Below are 13,251 nucleotides of genomic sequence, written 5' to 3' on the forward strand. Positions count from 1 at the left end.
TGGCTGTATCAAGTACGCTCTTAAATTTGGTACTATAATAACTATGTACTCTGTTAGGCTGCAGATTTTAAAAGGCTACTTGGACTTGTTTGACGTTTGGTTGCAAACGACTACTTAAATCGGCTGGATATGAAATACGTTCCGTGGTTGTGTTTTTGTTTTCCACGTAGTTTCCCTTCGCTCAACAGCGAGTGTGACGTGTATTGCGTTCGAGCGCAGAGTTTTTTGACGTTTGTGTAGTTTTTGAAGTGAATAATGTGATTGTGTAGTTCGTTATGGCATATAAATACCGTGAAGATTTAGTTGGCAAACGATTTCTCTCTGTGAGTGGTGTAACTAAAATTAACGTGAATAAAGTTTCCGAATGGGGATGGAAAGCTGGTGTTATCAGGGCAGCCTCGCTCAAAGATAACAAGAATAAGGAGCTTCAGGTAATTCTAAATAGTTAAACATAATTTATCTTATTTTACTTATTTATTCAAATACGTATTTTACTTAAAGTGGGTGGCAGGTGACGTTCCTTTACCTTAATAAAACTTTAAAACTTTTTATATTTTATTTAAAGGTAGGTATGATAAGAAAATTGTATGTTATATCAAACTTTTTTTATTTCGTCGCCTGCTTTTGGTCGGATAAAAAGGCTCGTTCGGAAAATGTTAAAAGCCTAAGAAACTCCAGAAAAGCCGAACACCAGTTTTTTGGCCGGACACGCAATCAAAAGCCTACCTATGTTCGAAAGAATCCGGACGCCCGGCAATGCTACCTTTAACCATGGATCCTGGATTGGGTAAGTCACATTTTTACACGAAGCGACTCCCATCTGACCTTCGCAACCTTTGCAGGGGAACCTAACCCGTATTGGATCGATCATGGTTACACACCCAGTTGCCTGAATGTGCAAATTCCCGATGATCTCAAGATGTTATCCCTCATCGTAAGAACATCGGTTAGTGTTAGTAATGAAACTAATGTATGTACATAAGTTCTAAAATAGTCATTGGTACATGGCCGAGGTGCCATTTGAACCTTACCGATTCGACAACCGACACTCACCAGTCTTGGGAAAATCATCACTAATCAAATGGTACCTACTTTTATAAAAACGTAAAAAAGAAATCATCATAATCATCATAGACATTATTTAATAATAACTTACCTACCTTTTTGGAAACGTAATCGATACGTAATTAGCTACCTACAAACACACCTAACGATGTATTACTCGCACCTATAGGTAGGTAGTTATTGTAAGCAATAGTTACACTTGTTATACCTACCTTCTTTCTGTGGTATATTCTCTTTTGTTTATTTTATATGAATCTCTCCTTCTCAATTTGCGTGTGCACAGTTACAGAGTTGCACTGGGGCCTAGGGAGGTCCGTTGTTTCCTACCGTAAGATATAAGATTTATTGATATGCTTATATGAACTAATGAGTAATCTTTGCTATAGTATAGTAAGGTAGACCTACCTACAGATTATCGCAACTCTTCCTTCAGCTTGCCTAAATATCTTCCATTTCCTACAAGTGAGTAAGTTCTCACTCTCTGTTATGTCTGTAAGCAAATGGGAAAATATTGGTTGAAGAAATCTTCTAAATCAATAAGAGGTCCGGGATTCTGTTACTATCAAGAGGAAACAGAAGCAAAGAAATTAATGACTTCGTTAAACTTACTAAAATTACCTATCAAGTTATTTTAAAGCAGGTGGTAAAAATAAAAAGCACCGCCTCGTTATTGTGCCCTGACGAACATACATAATTATAACGTACAAAAAACAGTAGGGAGGGACGTGAGGGGGTGAGAAATCCGGGCAGTGAAAACGGCTCGTAGCCTGGGGCCTATTTAAGGTGCCAATCCAATGCTGCGCACTTGCGTTATGTTTACTAATAATACTCGACTATGAAAATGTAGGCGGAAACATCTACTACGACTCCCACGGATAACTATGCGTTTCTACATTGAAAACAAATACAACAAAGTAAAACAGTCATAACTCGCAATCAATAAAAAGAAGGTACTATTCGACTTGGATAAAGAAGACTACTGTCGTTATATTGTTAAGATTTCTTTGCCAATGTTCCTTTTTGCTCCGCCCGTCTTAAACTGCACGTTTTCTACCTCCGTTTAGTAAAATAATATTCACAATAACATCCACTTGATATTTTGACATCATCTGACGTAGCTATGCCGTTATGGATTTGCATCTAAACGCAGCTATGGATTTGCATCCTTACAGTCCCTTGCTCTCTAGATATGAATTTCGGGCACGGGTTCAGCCCAATTTCGTCTTTATAGGTCATTGTTGGTAGACAAGGACAAAACGTGTGGTTCATACTAATTAATATTACTTGCAAAAAATGGTACTTAGATACATGGTATGTTGTCTCAAAGGTGAAGTACAGGAGAAACAAGTTGAGGAAAAACACTACTACGGTAACACTTCCTTAAAAAGTAAAAATTTCTACTGTATTTTTGATAAAGATGCTATATTACTCTATTTTAATTATCTTCGTGAGCCGTCCAAGTAACTTGCGTATACCATAATATTCATTTCTCTTTCTGTAAGCCAATGGTGTTCCGTATCCATCCTGCTAAGGATCATTTCTTCCCGCTTTATTTTTACTCATCACAATTTTAGAGAAAATGCACCGCGTACTCTCTATATGAGGAAAAGTACAGTGAAATCTATGTGCTCACTCTCTGCTATCTATCAAACAATGCATGTGACTGATTACATAAGATGACGTTATTGTTACAAGATATTCAGTTGTTTTTGTTATTATATCTAGGTATGATAACCTCTTACACTCCTCGCAGTCCACAGTACCTTTTCTCGAGACGAAGTTATTGTAAACTGATTTTAATTAAAATGTGAAACGTAAGTAATACCAAACTTTAACACCAGAAAGGACTTAAATTCATGTTCTGTTTTTTTAGTCAGTTAAGTTTATGAGAAGGTACTTAACTATTCCTCTGCATTACCTAATAATAATTCCCTTTGTACATTGTCTCGAACAATGCCTAGAAAATGTACAGACCGTGCTAAGTACATACCAACTCAGTTTACCTAGGACTAGTCGTGCCAAGGCTAGATCTAGTCTGCTAGCCTAGCCAATTGAATTTCTGCAAAACAATGACTGCCTTGGCAAGAAATTACCTTTTTATTTGATCGACAGACAAAAAAGTTAACATCAACACGAACGAACTGTGATCAGTTAATTATTTTAAAATAGGTACTTTATTTATATGCGAACGATTAAGCTGGTATTATTTCTATAATCAATTTCGTATATGTTCCGGGTTCGGGTATCCGGGTTCGAATCCCGTTCAGGGCATGATGAGAAAATAACTTTTTCTGATTGGCCTGGGTCTTGGAGGTTTATTTTTATAAGTATTTATTATATAAATAAACCTCCAAGAATATAATAATATATTAGAAAGGTAGTGGTATTAGTTCCGACAAATAGTATATAAAGATCAAGAATATATATATCCACTTTTGACAACTGATAAAATTGTTAATATCTCTAAGGTAGGCACAAACCAAACAGAAAACGTAAGGAACATGAGCTCAGGAAAAAAATTATCAATAAGTAGTGTGTCGATATGATGTCGCAAATAAATAGTCAAAACTCAAAATTATTATTTTGTAGGTAACCATATCAAAGTTCGGGCTATGAGTTATTGCGATAAGCGAGTTAATAAGTTCGAGACAAAAATCTTATTTGTATCCTAATTCTTGTGGGTAGCCACCGGTTGTAGCTGTGCCTGGTCGTACTCATGGCATGAAGAACCACGGCACAAAGCTAGTTTATGAAATCTATTGCGATTAGTACAAAAGTGAACAGTGCACATGGCGGCTCGGGTGAACGACCGCGCTCTCACCGCGTTCGATGCACCGACTGACGCCGCCGCCGTACGCATCGTTTCCGAAAGCGGGCTTTGCCCCAAACTAAACAGACAAATAATGTATCGAGTTAGTAAGTTTTGATTGCCATAGGATTGTCATCATCTTGGCGTCCGAAATTTGTCCCAATCAGGAATTTCGGACGCCAAGATGATGGAGGAGCCTTGGAAACACATTTGGTCTAGCCTGGATTGGGTAAGTTATTGCGCTCAGTGACTCACTTCTGTTGTACGTGACCATCCTTCCTATTGCTTGTTAGTCCCGGTTAAATCCTCACCTTTCTGGAAAGAAGCCTGAGGTGCTGAAGCTGGTGACTCAGGTTTTTACACTATTCTTCTCCAATCTGAACTCCGCATCCTTTGCAGGGGAACCTAACTCGTTTTAGATAATGGTTACACATTCAGTTGCCTCAATGTGCAGGTTTCCTCACGATGTTTTCCCTCACCTTAAAAGCAGCAGTTAGCACTTAAACTAGATAACTCACATCTAATAATACAGAACAGAGTCAGTACGCTGGCTGTCGTCTCACACATAAGGGCTACACACATTGTCTATCTTTCTGAATTTCCAGTTCCACCCTCCGACTTTAGGCTCAGGGTTCGCCTTCAGAGATTGTCACTACTTCCGGGTTTCTCTTTAGTTTAAAGGTCATTCGCTAAAGTCTCACATAGTCTTGTTAAATTTGGAAGCCGCTGGCGTCCAATATATTCCCGCCTGGAGGTGGGCCACCATAGTTAGATTACATTACTGTGGCCATTTGTTGGTCTTCCTACGGGGCGGTTACCAAGTAGGTTGTTAACATTTCATAAATTATTCTACTATGCGCCTCCTGAATAAATTTATTCTAACTAAGTCAAGTAATATTTACAAAGTACAAGTATTATCTTTTACATAAATTTGCAGTTGATTGACACAAATTCATTAGGAGAATAACTAATAAATTTATGAAAATGTAAGAATATTCTGCAGTAAAAAGAAAATGATTCCTTTTGATTTTCTGTTCCTTTCCTCGAAATATTATAGGACAACATAAATTAAACACACTAAATATACTAAAGACATAACACAAAATTCGGTTCTAAAAAAGGAGAACCGAGGAGTGCGGCGTATAGTACCTACTATTTATTCTTAATTCAAAGGAAGGGATCAATTGCAATACAAGCATTAAAAAAATATGTTACCTATTTCGTCATAGCCTCATAAAACAGGTGGACATTAAAAAACCGGCTCTGACTGTTGACTGCGGTTGGTTTTGTACCTGTTTTAAGACAATCGCCGTTGGTAAATAGATAATAATCTTGGTAGTGAACTCATGGGCTTACGTGCCAGAGTTCATGTTTATTTCCTGAATTTGTCTTAAAACATTCGAGTCCACCGAATAAAATAATAACTGCAACTTAACTTAACATGAGGACATGTAGCCCTAATTCCTTTACATTCCACATGTAACATTCAATAATAGTGAAACCTCATCATTTCTCAGTGTTAGAGGCACTTTGAACTTTTTCATTTTATTGTTAACTGTTGTAGGCCAAATGAATAGTTAAAACAACAGCTGTAAAATGGTGTCAGCGGCGATTGCAACGTTATTCTAGAGAACTAACTTTCTCTAATCTTATGCATATTCTGCATGTACGTGAAAGGTTCCGTATGTGTTCGACAGAATGATTTATATCTCATCTTGGTGTGTGGTGGGTTATTTTTATACATTTATGTTGATTCAAAATACTAATCATATGTAACGCGTTATGAATTATGTCTTTAATAACTATTTGTAATTTAACCTTTACGTGGTCCAAAGAATCAGTTGATTACGCAAACAGCAATTTTGATTTGAAATCAAGAGGTGTCCCGACACCTCAATGACGTTTATTTTCGCTCCGGTTGGAATGTTTCCAATATTCCTATAAGTACTTAGTTAGTTATTACATCTATCGGGGCAAAGTTTTGTGCTGAGGCTGCTGGTAATAGCTATTTGTGAACTGCAGAGCTACAAAATTCCGCATTGCATCGTAAGCACTTAAAATTACACTTCACTCACTTCACTTGATGACAAATTCAATGCAGTAATCAATGCCAATGGAAATTTCTGTTGAAATTTGTGTCCTTGCACATTTTTAAACTGAGGTGCTTTTCTGTATAAGAACTATTTTGATTGGCATGAAGTCAAATTTGGAGCTTGGTATGAATAGAAATGTGATCTATTTTAGAACTAAGCTTTTCGCTTTTACCTTATTCTAAATTCATAGATTCGATAATCAATACGAGGCCAAGCTGAATCGTTTAGTGACTAAAAATATACCATTGTTTAGTATGCTGAATTAGACAGAAGTAACTATCGGCGTATTCAATTTTTATTTTTCATTGTAATCGTTATGTGATAACTTTTCCACGAGACAAGATGAGTGAATGAATGGTGATAAACAAATCCATAGAATCAAACGTAATCACGGAACTGGCCATTATAATGCAATAAGAACAAAAAAAATCGAGCCCTGCAACAAAGACTCGCGGCTCGGCGATGCGCTTCGCAACATAGCTGGTTTATAAATAGATGACGTATCTTTGGGCTGTACACCTCTCCCACTGAGTGCCAGAGACTTGAAGCGTCTGAATAGTGTACACATATTTGTTCCAGTTTACTTATTTCATTTTAAAACTGATGAAATTCTTCCAAACGTCTGAGTTCTTTTAATGGGCTGGATTCGCAGCAAAAATACACTGTCCAGCTTCAGATTCGGTCAGTATTTAACAATGATAAATTAGCTTCAATTTATAATATTGAATCCAAACTCATGGCAACTTACCAAACCGGTGTGACGACCGACATGCCCGAATTATTCGTGCAAGTATAACTCAATATCGATATAACTAATCGAGATTGACATGTACTGGGTGCCGAAGTAAGGATGTGTGCTATTTAATTACTTTTGTTCACAGCTCCAAATGTTGCTGTGTTTAGCATGCAAACGTTTCCGTCTTAAATGCACATTCTAATTTCGCTTCCAATTATATTTGGAACGAAATTTTGCAGTTTTGCCTTTCACAAACATGACATCCATATAGACCATAGTATTTTGGTCTGGTCTATCCCACTCGCCATACTCTTTAACCCGGCCATGGTTTTATTAACTCAAAAAGTTTCTTTGACTCTTTATTTTAAAAACCGCATAATCTAGTTCATTTTTACCATGTATCAAATGGCGTACTTCCGCAAAGATATGTCGAGGATACAATTTCCTCGTCCTTGGCTTTAACACTTTATTCGCCTCGTCCACAACCATAAATCTCCCGAAACATCCTATTCCTTTTTGGCACCGTGTGTTTATTTCACCCTTTTCTTCCGACTTCAATAAATTGGCTCACATGGTTCCGAATCCTGCTTCAAAAAGAACTATAACACATTGTCATGTATTGACGGTTCAGCCACTAGTTATTTCAAGTCTTCCTGTAGCTATGGTAGAACAAAAATGTTCTACCAAGTTGTTCTTCCGAACTGACAATCGGAAGAAGCCTGACTCCCATACCACAGGGAAACTTTTAAAGGGGGTCAGCACAACAAACTTTTGTAAACACATTCTGAATAAACGATATTTGTATTTGTAGGATTTTGACTTGCCTTGCCTTGCATACTATGCAACAAATACCTCCTTCGTACTTTCATGTAATCTTGTTGTAAATATGTTAATCGATTATTACTTACAACTCAATTAAATGGCTAGACTCAAGTGCTGGTAAACAGGGCAATTGGACTGCAGATGTTCGATTAATAGGTCATTCGATGATAAATTGAACTGAGACCGGTTCGACTTAGCGGTTCTTTGGGATGAAATGAATGGTATTGAGATAACAAAAAAAAGTTAATTAAGAACATTTCTAAGAAGTCTTAAGCTCTCCACTAGATTAGACCGTTACTTAAAATTAAGTAGAAATGAAATATAATATAGTAAAATTACAACAATATTATTAACTGTGCCTTTAACCTACACACTGGCTTGAATTAACGAATTTTTATAGTATTTTTTATGAAAGATTCACTTACACTGAGATTAACTAAATCTTTAATTTGTTTTTGTCAATTTCAAAGTGCAGTTTAACAGATTCTCAAATACAATCTACTACCTCGATTTAATGGTTTAATTGTGCACATGGCAGCTTCGTGACTGCGCAATCAAAAGATAACTAGGAAGCGGAAGGTAACCCGCGGGGAAAAAGTTGGGTACTAAAATATCCATTAGAGAACGACCTTGCGAAGGTCTTTGGGCCTGAGAATATTCGTGGCGTAACTCCGAGCTCGTTCAATTTACGCCGCAATTACTGAGTGTATTGTAAAACACGTAATGTGGCATGAGACATACTGTTACACTATTTATCTCGTAAAGTCTACACTTTCCACAGTACTAGCTAGGTAGATTTTAGGGGTTATTGTTACAGTGTAAATGGAAAATCTAGTTATACAAGCATAGTCTAATCAGCCACACCATCTAGTTAGTTCTTATGGCAGGAGCGGCCTAAAATTGGACCAAAAACCTTCTAATAAAATCTTTCAAAATTAATTCGAACTAGTTAACGCTGGAGTTGTTAATGAATGTAACCATAATAACCTTGAATATTCATGGAATTATTTAGTAATCATTATAAGGTCCAATCGTGCCGTCAGGTGACTCGGTAGGTCGTTATGTTTTTTTATTAGATAAGATAGTCCCATAAATCTAAATAAAATATATTTGTTTAGATGTTTTATGACATATACTGGATGATAAAGATTTATGATACCAGCTAAAGTATTTTACGTCGATTTCGACTTCAAAGACATGTAATTAATCGTGGCCAACTGCGTAATTTAAACTGGTTGTATTGTATAAAAATGGAGTAAATACCTAGTTGGAGGCGTTGAAATCTTTCCTATCGTACAGCTGATATTACAGTTGTGCAAGCACCATGTAGCACAGAGCACAGCACAAAGATCGCTAGCGGGGTGTAAGTAGGTCGGCGGCGCGCGGGGGGAGCCCTTAGGCCACTTATCAACGCGCAGGGCCGCGAGAAAGCGGGATCGTGAAATTTTTGTAGGTTTGGTTTTAACCTATTGATGACTGCTTTCGTTATTCCATATACGAGAAACAATAAAAAAATACTAGCCTTTGGAATATCTTTACGACTTGCCTATTAATTACTAATGACAAGTCTATTTATTTTTTGATTGCTTGTCCTTTATCGTTATCATCAATAGTGTGATAGCGATAGATTAATCAAGGATTGTTCATTAATTAATACGTTATTAAAAATTGTTATTACGAAATCTTTTTTTACGTAAGTAAAAAGTCTTCGATATCGGGCCAATACAGACAGACTTCTTATTGGTATTTTTTATTCAACACTTTCTAACAAATGTTTCTGACTTGTGTAACAGTTTTATCTACTTGACGGTGAAAATGACCAGTGCGTAGGATGCTTTCCATCTGCCCTGCGACCAGTTTATCTACTTCTAGAAACCACCATGGAACGAGTTTACCTAGACGATTAATGTTTTCGCCTCAGGCGTCCATGGGCGCACTTGCGAGATTACTATAACACTTTACTCTCAGTTATAACCTTATTCTCATGTAAATTTCGTATCTTACTGTACTAAACTGTACTAAAGAGTTATATTATTTGATGTTGAATCCATAAGATTTCGTCTACTATAAGCAGACGACAAGCTCTTCTCTTCACCAGTTTAACCATTTTCATAAGTTAACGACATAAGATCTAATGTGGTAAAGTTAAACTAAGTCCTTAGACTTAACATTATTGCAAAACATTTAGAATTACTACGGAGGTACCTATCGAATGCCTGACACTGAATTCCTTAGGATATTTTCTAAGCATAAGAACATTTTTTATTGTTTTTTTCTTTAACCCCTGTTAAGACGTCCAAAGAAGGGGATAAAGTGATCCTTTTCACACCACACCACAAGCAAGGATGAGGATCAAGGATAGAACATTAGTAACGGGATAACTTTATTTTATCCATTAGTAAAATTATATAAAAGTAAAACTTGATAAATACTACTTATTAAGATAAATTTACATAAGTAAGTCAATTAATTGATAACAAAAAGTAATAACTGTTGCTACATAAGCAGTTTAAATGAAGTTATAGTATCATTCACATTTGATCTTGATAATTTATCGTACCTAATTAGGTACAAAAGCAGCATTTGTAAAGATATATAAACTAATAATATACCATAGTATATTCAGCATTTCTCGAAAATTCTGTCAAAAAAGCTAAACTTTTCAAGACATCAACAAAACCTGATTTTGCAAGTCCATTTTAATATTATCTAGCTTCAGTTAGTCTACTGAATTGAAATTAACCATTTCTGAATGGCACATAAGTAGCGTTAACTGTTGTTAACCTGTCGATTCGAACGTAAATAAAAGTTAAGGGTGGTGTTGAAAAAAGAGATACAATAATCATACATTGCATAGTCAGTAAGATCAACATTTTTATTGCCGCCATCACTACAATCAATTACAATGACAACAACTAAGGCTGTAGGCTCGACCTCGGCCCTTCGCAACCTGCGCGGCCCCTCAGTGCCATCGACCAAAATAATAAACCCGTTCTCATAACTTATTGATGGTGCACTTCTGTTTTTACTTGGTATAAGCTCTGTATTTTGTTCTTTTGTATTGTCAACTGCAAGTTGTATTTTTAGTTTTTTAAATATTATTCGTGATATTCGAGATTATTTGTTCGACTCTGGTAGCTACGAGTGAAACGGATATGGAAAACTAGTAAATGGATGAGGAAATAGCTAAGGAAACACTTTCTCTCATATGTCTGCTTAAATTACCATTACCATAGATTTATGTATCGAAAATCTGATATGATTCGGTTGCAGTTACGGCCGTGTTTATTACAATTTTTAGGACGAGGTTGTATTTATTTTGATTAATAAAAATAAAATTACAAATTTTATTATAAAACATATAAAAAAGAAACACAATTTTGCCATAATTTTACATAAATTCAATAATACATCATAAGAGCATTGTTCCACCACTTAAGTTATTTACTCTTATTTATCTTTGTACTATTTACCTACTCGTTTAGTTATGTAAGTAAATAGTTGTTAGGTATCTTTGGTTTGTTATATTAGGTTACGAGCCTGTGATATAGTCTTATCTTTATTGAGATTATCAAGTCGCGATAAAGTACGACATTTCTATCTGGCAATATTCCAATATCGTAAGTTGTACCTACTATTCTAATCCGGCTCTTCTTTATACCATTTCCTTGATTTATTTTAATCAGTCGTGGTAGAACAAAGAAGGATTGATGGGGTAATCTTGGTAAAGTTCAGAAAGGCTGTTTAGTTATCAAACAAAATTTTGCTTTAAATTTATAAGAAGACAAATAGCAAGCATTGTTCAATATCAGTTAATGAGTTCACTTTACAATTCCATTGTGTTACTCAAGACACGACAAACTAGTTTCGACGTTACGGAGAATCATCATCAAGATTAATTAATTTTTCCCGCTCCTCGTCGTTATCACTCGTACAAACTTGCACCCTGTTTTATATAACCAATTGTCTTAAGTGCAACACTTGTGGGTACATTTATAGCAGCATTTGTATTTTGAAATTATCCAAAATGGCTTTTATGAAATTGCGGTTGTAGTGAAGTCGTTAATTTGCTTGAATGTGCTGTTTTCTTTGTTACCAGGAATATATTTTTGCAAGCCTGCATAAGCCTGTATATTATAAGTCCCACTTGTGAGTCATATTGAGTACAGTAATAATATACACCGTCATTTAGTACATTGTTTTACAATAATCTATAAAATCTATCTGTTTTCAATTCCAAGCGGTTTTCTAATTTTAGGCATACCTCAAAGACATTTTATTATTAATTGTTTGTTACACATCAGAGTGAAAATTTTAATCACACAAACGTTGTATAACATCATGATAACTATAATTTGATTTAAATAAGTTTTTCTTAATGTCCACCTTCAAGTATACAAATTTAAACATACCGCATTATAAAATTAACTTGAAATCAATGCTCACTGGAATGTATTTATAATGGAATGTGTGAGTGAGTTGGACAGATGTTTCTCGGAGCGTCTCACGCGTCAGGAATCTGCAGCACGAGGAAGATTGAAAATAGCTTACGCCCAAATTGCACTGGCCTGGATAATTCGCTCTCAGCAGATACACATTGCCAAATAAACCCTACACGAATAACCATAACTCTTTTCTATTTAAATTTTTAGTTATTTTACGTAGTCATAGTTCCATTGTTCTTTGTACCTGTCTTGTTTTAGCCCGTAGGTACTACAATACAACGCAAACGTACACCATTTTTCTTCTTCTTATTTGCATTGCAACAGTGTACTTTGAACTACGCATAATGATTATTTCGTATCATGTCAGTATATCCTGTGCCCTGTGCATGTATTGATTGTGTATCTATAAATAGCTGTAGGAACAAATTGTGTTAGGTCCAACAGATTCTTCATCATTGATATTTTTTCTGCCAATGCGGTTAGTACGGTTAACAAAAACGGTGCCTTTAACATAGCTGGAAACATTGAATAATTCAGTAGATAGCTAGTTTTCTTAACTGCTGTTAGTAATGGTAACTTTGTCAAGATGCATTATTCTGTTAAAAATCATTGTAATTAAATCATTGAATGGTAAATGATTTGAAGCCAATCCCTGATAAATGAAGTCACTGAGGCAATCGATTTACTTTATATTCAGGAGAACGGAGCGAGGACAGCCCGTCGGCCGGTCACGCACCGCGGTTCTTCCGTTCGTGCCTAGTTCGCCCTGCATTCATGTTGTGTGGTTGCGTAATATCTACAAGAATATTGGTATCAATATTCATCTCAGCCCTTGTTCGTGTAAAGCTATTTTTGTTATTGGCATTTTTTTTTAAATAAGTTAATGGTTTCTACCACAGTATGTTGTGGACTTTGAACGCTATAGTCTAAAAATATATCAAGCCAATACCAAAACAAGAAGACATTTATGTCGCAAATTGTTCCGTCTAAAATTATGTGATAATATGCTTTAGTGATAGGAGTTTAACAGGAATCTGTAGTTCAACATGAATGTGTGATGTTATAAACCAAAGAAACAAGACGGTAAAACACAAGTAGAAGATTAGATTAAACATCTTTGATGTTTTTCATTGTGTATAGCAGTAATATTGTCGGAGACGGCGGCGTGCGGATTTATATAGCCATTGTTTCAAATAAGCAACACAATATTTAGGATCGTAAAACGGAACGCGAAGAATCTATGGACGTTAACCAGGAAGACGGTGGCCAACGCACGCGAGC

General features: G+C 35.8%; 1 protein-coding gene across 1 annotated transcript in view; it reads left to right on the forward strand.

Annotated features, from left to right (window-relative positions):
• The first annotated feature begins 164 nt into the window (after positions 1 to 164).
• Positions 165 to 13,251, forward strand: part of LOC106136502 (lysine-specific demethylase 3B) — a 151,080-nt gene continuing 137,993 nt past the window's right edge. Inside the window, exon 1 of the mRNA XM_013337073.2 lies at positions 165 to 431. Coding sequence (XP_013192527.2) covers positions 276 to 431 — 156 coding nt within the window. The 5' untranslated portion in view covers positions 165 to 275. The remainder of the gene's footprint in view (positions 432 to 13,251) is intronic.

Source organism: Amyelois transitella, chromosome 8, assembly GCF_032362555.1.
Source record: "Amyelois transitella isolate CPQ chromosome 8, ilAmyTran1.1, whole genome shotgun sequence".
In the NCBI taxonomy this organism is placed as follows: Eukaryota; Metazoa; Arthropoda; class Insecta; order Lepidoptera; family Pyralidae; genus Amyelois; species Amyelois transitella.